General features: G+C 48.5%; 1 protein-coding gene across 4 annotated transcripts; it reads right to left on the bottom strand.

Annotated features, from left to right (window-relative positions):
- Window positions 1–5,302: 5,302 nt before the first annotated feature.
- On the bottom strand, window positions 5,303–8,267 carry ATP5MC1 (ATP synthase membrane subunit c locus 1). 4 transcript variants are annotated; one of them, XM_084982991.1, is made up of 5 exons: window positions 8,041–8,267; window positions 7,329–7,376; window positions 6,339–6,416; window positions 5,816–5,994; window positions 5,303–5,521 (listed from the first exon to the last, which is right to left on the bottom strand). In XM_084982991.1, exons 1-5 carry the CDS (start codon window positions 8,044–8,046, stop codon window positions 5,407–5,409), a joined length of 426 nt encoding a protein of 141 aa, XP_084839117.1. In that variant the 5' UTR covers window positions 8,047–8,267; the 3' UTR covers window positions 5,303–5,406.
- Between the last annotated feature and the right edge of the window lie 920 nt (window positions 8,268–9,187).

Genomic DNA, 9,187 nt, shown 5'->3' with positions numbered 1-9,187 from the left:
TAGCTCACAGCAATACCAGATCCTTAACCCACTGAGCAAGGCCAGGGACTGAACCCGCAAGCTTATGGTTCCTAGCTGGATTTGTTAACCACTGCACCACAACGGGAACTCCAATTCTTTTTTTTTTTTTTGTCTTTTTTTACTATTTCTTGGGCCGCTCCCTCGGCATATGGAGGTTCCCAGGCTAGGGGTCGAATCGGAGCCGTAGCCACCAGCCTACGCCAGAGCCACAGCAACGTGGGATCCAAGCTGCGTCTGCAGCCTATACCACAGCTCATGGCAACGCCGGATCGTTAACCCACTGAGCTAGGGCAGGGACCGAACCCGCAATCTCATGGTTCCCAGTCGGATTCGTTAACCACTGCGCCACGATGGGAACTCCCAATTCTTAACTCTTTTCATTCTTACTCTCTTCAGGGCTGGCTATAATATTACTTTCTCTGCAAAGTCTTAATACCTCCAGGCATATGATTATTATTAATTAGTCATTTTAATGACTCCATCCTCTGAAGTAATTCATACCTTTATTATAGCACGTACTACTTTTTAGTCTAATGGTTGGTTACTCAGCTGTCCAGCTACTACATATGGTATCTTCTAGGGCAGTAAGCATCGATCACCTGTCTTGTATCTCCAAGACCCGACATTCAGTGAGTTTTGCAGAAATGGTGAACAGAATGGAAATGAAGATATGGCAGTCAGTTGCCTTTCTACTGGCCATGCATCTTTAAGATTTCACTTCCTCTTCCTCAGAAATAGCTACTTTCTTTCCAAAGGGCTGGTCAAGCTTGTACAAAGAATCTTCAACTCAAGGCCTGAAGGGTTGCAGCTGGTTAAAGGATCAGCTCACTGACTCCCCAAGGGAACTCCAGGAGGTCTCTAAACTGGGAAAAGGAAGGACCAGGAAGAGGCTAGAAGAACTATGAGCTGGCATTTAGTCCAGGGCTCGCTGACTTTTTCAAGGTAACACCTGGCTGCTTTTCCCTGGTGGCTTGGCCAGAGGGAAAGAGTGTGCCTTCTGGGGATGGATGACACAACTGAGCAATCGTCCTACAGGAACTTGGATCCAAGCCACTCTCTCCTCCCCAGCATACTAGACTGCCCCGCATTGAGCATCCAAGTTTGGTAGCACTTTGCTCATGGCAACGTGGCAAGCACTCTCTCCCAGGACAGAGGCCAGCAAGCATCCTGGAGTTCAGGTCACTGATGTGCCCCTTCCCTCTCTAAAAAGATACTGTGAAGATCCTTCTTCCTTTCCCCAAGATCCTATGTCCCACTGCCTTCTGGAGCATTCCTTCCCCTCCAGGGCCTAGCCTTTTGTCTTGGGCTCAGTGCCGGGAACAGATGAAGGGTTCCTACCCAGGTCTTAAACTGGGGACTAAATGGAAAAATCAAAACTTGGACTGGATTTTTTGATGCTTCTAAGTAATAATTGCTATATTTAAAAATTTAAGGAGTTCTCTATGGTGCAGTGGGTTAGGGATTCTGTGTCATCACTGTAGCAGCTCGGGTCACTACTGTGGTGCGATTTGATCCCTGGCCTGGGAACTTCCATATGCTGAGGGTGTGGCCAAAAAAAATAATACATGTATTATGTTTTATCTCATTAATACATCTTTACATTACATACATTTCACTAATACCGTGCATGGATGTATTATACATATGATCTTTTTTTTTGGCCACACCTGCATATTTGGAAGTTCCTGGGCCAGGGATCAAACCCATGCCACAGTAGTGACAATGCCAGATCCTTAACCCACTGAGCCGCCAGGGAACTCCTCACCCTCCTTTTAGAGATGAGGAAATCATGGCTCAGGAGAAATAATTAACTTCCCAGTTAGGAAGGGGCAGGGCTGAGCTTTGCATTCCCTTCTAACTCCCAAGTCCATGTTCTTTGCCACCATGCTGAACTCTCAAGGCAGTGGTTACTACTTGTTTTTTGGTCATTACCCTTATGAGAATATAATGAAAACAGTGCACCTCTGTATCCACTCAAATACTTTGCGCTAAGCAAAATGACCCCGCCCATGGGCCCTAAACCTTTAAAGAACCTCAACAGTAATGGACTAACTGCCTGGTTGAGGATACGAATGCATTTTCCATTGACTCTGTAGGGCCCACCAACCCCATTCCCTACCTTGCTAATTTGGATTTAAGTCCAGCCTTTGGAGCCTATGATGAAGGGATATTTAACTCTTACCATCTCTTGGAACATCATAGGAAGCAAAAGGCAACCATCTGCCCTAGGGGCCACTGCTTGATTACCACCAGAGGGTAGTGACCTGGCAAGGATGCCAGCCTGACATCCCAGAAGGTTACTGCATTCCATTTGCATAACAGCATTACCAGTTAATTCACTGCTCCCTTGGTGATACCTCGGCTGCCAATTCAAACTGATTCTTTCTGGCTCTGAGATTCCTGGGCTCTGCTTCCGTTCTATCACTGGGTTGCTGTGGGCAATCTTGAGAGAGTTAAAGAAGCTAAGAGAACAAGCATATTACTAATTGTAATCAATAATAATTATTGGTAGACAATAGTTCTCAACAGGGAGTGATTTTGCTCTCCAACTAGAGACATTTGTCAATATCTGACATTTGGCAATTGGTTGCCACATGGAGGGAGGGGAGGTTGCTACTGATGTCTAGTGGGTAGAGACCAGGGATACTGAGAAATGTCATACAATGCATGGGATAGCCCCCCACAACAACGAATTATCTGGCCACAAATGTGTCAAGGAGAAGTCATGCTGTGGTAGAAGACTCTGATTCTTCAATGTCAGGTGGACTTGATTTAAATTAAACCATTGGCCTGCTGTGTGACCTTGAGCATGCCATACATACATAGCTTCATACTCATCACTGAAATTTAAGACGAGTTAGCGCAGTGATTAGAACACAAGTTCTAGGGGAGTTCCCATCATGGCTCAGTGGTTAACGAATCCAACGAGGAACATGAGGTTTTGGGTTCGATCCCTGACCTTGCTCTTGAAATCATGAGAATGGTTTAAGAAACAACTGTTGGAGGTCCTGTCGTGGCTCAATGGTTAATGAATCCGGTTAGGAACCATGAGGTTGCAGGTTCGATCCCTGGCCTCACTCAGTGGGTTGAGGATTCAGCGTTGCTGTGAGCTGCAGTGCAGGTCGAAGATGCAGCTCGGATCCGGCGTTGCTGTGGCTCTGGCATAGGCTGGTGGCTCCAGCTCCGATGAGAGCCCTAGCCTAGGGAACCTCCATATGCTGTGGGAGTGGCCCTAGAAAAGGCAAAAAGACAAAAACCCCCCCCAAAAACCCCCACAGGTTCTAGAGTCTGAATCCCAGCTTTACTAACCAGCTGTATGACAGTCACAGGATTCCTCGCCTCTCTGAGCCTTTTTCCACACCTACACAATGACTTACTTCACAGGGAGGCTGGAAGTCATTCACTGAAAACACTTATTACCGTGTTCCATGTCCAAGCGCTCAAATGTTAGCTGGCACTAGTGCAATGGACGCTGGCCTCCTTGCTTTTCCTCTTCTACAGCACTTAGCTTCTGTACCCACATATTCAATAATGTCTGGCATTGTTCAGTGTAATTTCCACTCTGTTGATTTTTTAGCATTTCCTGAAACTCCTAGGAGGATGTGCAACAATTAATACCTGCATACCTGTCCTCAAATTGCATGTAAATCGAACCCAGTCTTCTTATTTTTTTCTTGACTTTTAGGGCTGCACCTGCAGCACATGGAAGTTCCCAGGCTAGGGGTCAAATGAGAGCTACAGCTGAAGGCTTATGCCACAGCTAGAGTAATGTGGGATCTGAGCCACGCCTGCAATCTACACCAGAGCTCACAGCAACGCTGGATCCTCAACCCACTGAGCCAGGTCAGAGATCGAACCTGAGTCTTCACGGATGCTAGCTGGGTTCATTACATCTGAGCCACAACAGGAACTTCATTCTTTTTTTTTTCTTTTCTTTTTTTTTTTAGGATCACACTTGAGACATTTGGAAGTTCCAGGCTAGGAGTCAAATCAGAGCTGCAGCTGCCACCCTGTGCCACAGCCATAGCCACAGCCACAGCCACTTGGGATCCAAGCCATGTCTACCGCCTACACCACAGCTCAAGGCAAAGCCAGATCCTTAATCCACTGAGTAAGGCCAGGGATTAAACCTGCATCCTCCTGAATACTAGTCCGATTTTTTCCACTGCACACAACAGGAACTCCCTTGAATCCGTTCTTATTGACTAGTATTTTTTTGGTGTTTTAACCCTCTTTACTAGCTGTCCTTCAGCTGGAAAGTATTAATACTTATTAGGGATGTTTTTAGTTTCACATTTTCAGTTTTGCAGTAACCTGAGGTATCAGCTTCTCAAAAAATGGGTCCCATTTATAAGTTATTATTCATTTTGAAACCATCTAATTTGATTTTTTGGGGCCACACCCACAGCATGAAATTCCCGGGCCACATCAGGGACAACGTTGAGTCCTTATGACCGCTAGGCCACCAGGAAACTCTCAACTTTCTCTTACCTGGGTTATCAGTCCCACTTCAGGCAAGTGGGAAGCACCTGCTGGGCCTAGACTGGGGCCACAGAAAGAGGCTGAGAAGTTCTCTAAGCAATTCGTTAGCTGGTTCACTTGCCCGAACACCCACCCTGGCAAAGCTAAGACTGTAATTTCTTCCAGAGCATAGACTCTGTCCCTCATTGGCTAAATCCAAAACACTGAGGCACTCTAAGAAAGGCTAATTGAGAGTGAAATTGAAACTTACAAGCGGAGGCAGACGGAGGCCCACCTTCATCTCTAACGTGCCACACAACTTCTTTGGGACCAAGTTTCCCTATCTGTATCACCTTAATTGTGGGGCCAAAATGAATATAGATGGGACATCACGGCAAGTAAAAGGTTTAGGCTGGCCTGAGGGCGGAGTCCCCAGGTCAGCCACTTACCAGCTGCTCTGTGAGGCTGGACAAGTTATTTTGCTTCCCTAAGCGCCTGGGTGCCCTCATTTGCAAAAATCACTGCATTTATACAGAGTTGAGGAGATGACAAACGTAGAGCACTTGGCACAGAGCTTGGTGCAAATCGAGGCCCTCAAAACCGCTACATATTATTACTAAATGTGAAGAGGGAAGAAGCACCCATTATCATAAGACAAACCCACGCTCCCCGCAGGAGATGTTCTTATAGCCGTGAGAGTGCTCCTTCTCAGCACTGAAGAGTTCCTCATCACCCAGGGTGGCCCAAGCCCACTTCCTTCGTCCCTCCTTTCCAGGAAGGCTCTCCCCCAGGGCAAAGGACAGAGGCGCAGGCAGACGGGTTTAGAGAAACGTTGTGTTTAATGGTCAAGCTCAGCACACTCCAGCACCGGGCATGGCCTTGGAGTCGAAGCAGCAGGGACGGGTAGGTGACCTCCACGAAGCCTCACATGGCGAAGAGGATAAGGAAGGCGACCATCAAACAGAAGAGCCCCATGGCCTCAGACAGGGCAAAGCCCAGAATGGCATAGGAGAAGAGCTGCTGCTTCAGAGATGGGTTCCTGCCGGGGACAGAGACCGATGCCAGCCCAGGGAAAGGAAGGGGTGGTGCTTAGGTGAATGGGGAGTGCGGAAACTGGGAGGGGGGCCTGGCTTGCAAGTATCCTGGGGATCGGACGGGCAAGCAGAGTACCAACACGGTAAGTTTAAGGGAGCTGGGCTGGCAACAAACTTAAATTCTGAGAAAACAGGAGGTAGAGGAAATCAACTCGAAGCTACGATCTCGTGCTGAGGCTGCCTCCAAATAGGGTAGAATTTTTATAGGAGGAGATGCTCCAGGCCACCCCGAAACTTACCTGGCATAGCCAATGATCAAGCTGCCAAACACTGTTCCAATGCCAGCCCCGGAACCAGCCACACCAACTGTGGCGGCCCCAGCACCAATAAACTTGGCCGCTGTGTCAATGTCCCGGGAGACAACACTGGTCTGGAACTCCCGCCTGGCCACCTGGAGTGGGACACTGCTGCAGGGCGGCTAGCAGGACGGGGAGAGAAAGGGAGAGGGTGAGGCTTGAGGACTGGTGGCTGTCTCCACCCCTCACCCCGCCCACAAGAGCTCTGAACTTGTTGGCAAACTGCTGAGCAAGTAGAGAATGCTCAGAATGCAGAGTTTGGGAGTTACTCTTCGGGTCCCCTTCCAGACAGGACAAGGGAACTCCTGTGGGTTAGGGAAACCCACCATGTTCACCTTGGGGTACTTAGAACTATTCAGACACCACAGATTCTATGACTCCCCTCTCGCTTTGGCCTAAAGGCAATTCAACTAACTTAATGGAACCCAGTCTGAGGAACTTCTCAAGAGGGCCCATTCTCCTTTACCTGTTCAGATGGGATTTCTGGCCTACTCAGGAAGGAGGCAGACACAGGCCTGATCAGGCCCCTGGTACAAGAGCGGAGCTATAAAATCAAAAAGACACATTCCTCCAAATCAGGCAAGAAAATAAAACAAAAAACCCTAATTGCTGAGCTTCTGTCAAATGACTACAAATATTACAAAACAAGTTCAATATATATCAAGGCCAATTAATGTATTCCTCTCTCAACCAGAGAGGGCTGTCCTGAGACCAGGGTGTCATCAGCAGTGGCAACCTTCCCATTTACCTTCCCAGGTAAGGAGGTTCACTTCTGTGGGCACAGCACTTAATCAGTATCTCAGAAGGGACCAAAAAAACCCAAAAACAAACACACGCAAAACACCGCACACTAGTATCAAACCAAGCACAGGAAGGGTTTGTACCCAGATCACCAAATGAATCAAAAGAGGAAAATCTTACTTTGCTAAAAATGCAATCACGGTTACACACCCTGAATGGAGTGGGCCAGTGAGCCTGGTAAGGCTCCTGAAACAGTCACCTAAGCAAAGACTCCTGCAACAGTTTTCTTAAAAATTTCAACAAATACAACGTAGCCGTTCTCAAACATGGCTTAACATTCACATCATCTCGGGAGTTCCAAAAAACAGAACAAAACAAATGTATAGATTCCACCCCACGGGGGGTAGTCTGGGCGTTAGACTATTTAAAAGCTACCCCATTCCAATGTACAGCCAAAGCTGAGAATCACTGCTTCAGTGGGCTGTCTAGCTATAAGTCAGACAAGGAGTAAAAAGGTCAGATCCAGATTCTGACCACATTCCAAAGCCAAGACAATTTGGTTTACAGGCCCAAATAATCAAAGGTTAACTGCATCACATCCTACAGCTTCCCTAAAGGGGCAACAACAGCAGGATGCCAAGCTCCTCTCAGTTCATTCATTAAACGCTGATGGCTCTACCTGGCGTTACAGGGCACCCCGGAGCCACAAGCTTACCAGAGCAGGAGAAATGAGTAGCGCCCCGGTGGTTTGCATTTTTTCTGTCTGCAGAGAAAAAAGAAAAAATCCACTGGCACCCTGGTGGTTTGCTTATAGTGGCGACCTTCGGTCGTCCCCTTCACCCCGCCCGTCCTCCCTGGACCACGCTCTTCCTCGAATGGTGCACCAGCTGAGGAGAACATTAGAGGTCAGAAGGACTGGGCGAATTCCCGGTCCACCACTTTCAGCGCGACAGGTCTGCAAAGGAAGGTCATGGAAATCGGAAGTACAGGAAGGAGGCCCAGCCCAGGAGGGAAATGCTATCCCAAGAGGATGGTCTCCGGGGAAGACTGGACGTTAAAGCTGGGCAGATGCCGTTCAGAGTCTGCCTAATTTTACACAGCTGTCCACAGTCCGCTTAAACCAGGGAAGTTACCCATTACGGTTGGTAATTAACATTAATTGTTAAGGCTATAGAGGCTCGTCGCCTTTCCCGGCCCTAGGGGCAAATGCCCCTCCACACAACCCGGCCACAGCCCTGCCAAGTGCTGGCTTTCGGCCCCAAGTCACCTGCACTCACTGCCCCGCTGCCCCGGCTTGGAACACAGCGCTCGCCCGGCTCAAGGTGACTGACTCACCTCCCGGCTTTAGCTGTAGGACTCAGCGCTCAGCGCCCCCACCCACGTGTCCGGGGGTCCCCCTACTCTCATTGGCCGCAATCCTCTCGCACCCTCATTGGCTAACATCTTAGATTCCTCCCTTCTCATTGGTTTCCTGTAGCGCCTTCCTCTCTCTCCACAGGAGCTTCGTGGCAGTTCCCGCCTCCCTGCGGGTAGAGGCGGGGTTTTCCTTCAAGGTCTGGCTTCCGATTGGACGATCTCTGAATTGCGGACCATAGAGTCGCTGGACTCAGGTTCCATTGCCTCCCGCACAAAATGGCGGCCAAGGTGGAAAGCTGCAGAAAAAGGCGTGGGAGAGATGACCGGACGCCTTACGCAGACAGACACATGACCTTGGACCTTAGCCTTCATTCGAGAACGAGGGCCTGGAGGCGCGTTGCATGTTGGGTCTTGTAGTCGCGTCAGAGGTTCCAAGGGCGACTGAGATCCCGCGAGACGTTCCTCCCCAGACTGGGAGAGCCAACGCCTTTGCAGTAATTTTCGCCTAGTGATTTGTGGAAGGCATGTTTCCGCCATGAAACATAAGGGCCAGCTGTCGCCTAGGTTCTTTGCTAACGTTCGAGCTCGCCTTTGTGGGCTTTTGCCAGTGTTGAGCAGTCATGCAGTAGCAACCACTGGGTTGTTGTTTTTAAGTATATTTGTATTGCAAAAGCAATCTGATAGAGATAGGAGGAAAGAGTTGGAACTAAAAAAATGTAAATTGAGGGAAAGAATGTGCAACTAAGCTAGTCAAAGAAACATAACTTTAAATGCAGCATTTCTTACCAAAAGAGTAGAGTTTTTTAAAATTAATATGAGCCAGGCACTTTTTTGGGGGGAGGCAGGCAGGGGGCTGCAGGCATGCAGAAATTACCAGGCCAGGAATTCAGCCTGAGCCTGAGCAGTGACATTGCCACCGCCTAGAACCTTTCTTTTCTTTTCTTTTCCTTTTTTTTTTTTTTTTTTTGGCCACACCTGTTGCATATGGAAGATCTTGGGCAAAGGGTTGAATTGGAACTGCAGCTACAGGCCCACAGCACCCACAAGCAACCCCAGATCTGGGCTGCATCTGCGACCTAGGGTGCAGTTTGTGGCAACCCTGGACTCTCACCAACACTGTGTTGGGGTCTTAATCTGCAGTGCCACAACAGGAACCACCCTAGAACCTTTCTTGAAAGCAATTTGGCAATGTTTGTTGAAAGGCTTTGTTTTTTGTGG

The sequence above is a fragment of the Sus scrofa genome, chromosome 12 (assembly GCF_054392235.1).
Source record: "Sus scrofa isolate SSC_HxYL_T2T_F1_AM1 chromosome 12, Sscrofa_HxYL_maternal_Yorkshire_Landrace_v2.0, whole genome shotgun sequence".
In the NCBI taxonomy this organism is placed as follows: domain Eukaryota; kingdom Metazoa; phylum Chordata; class Mammalia; order Artiodactyla; family Suidae; genus Sus; species Sus scrofa.
This window is presented reverse-complemented; position numbering and strand designations above follow the sequence as displayed.

What these genes read in the sequence shown, in the direction of transcription:
- ATP5MC1 (XM_084982991.1), bottom strand. An exon ending in CAGAAATCCCATCTGAACAG is followed by an intron (nt 5,995 to 6,338) that starts GTAAAGGAGAAT and finishes CCGTCCTGCTAG; the next exon opens with CCGCCCTGCAGCAGTGTCCC. An exon ending in TTGATCATTGGCTATGCCAG is followed by an intron (nt 5,522 to 5,815) that starts GTAAGTTTCGGG and finishes TGTCCCCGGCAG; the next exon opens with GAACCCATCTCTGAAGCAGC.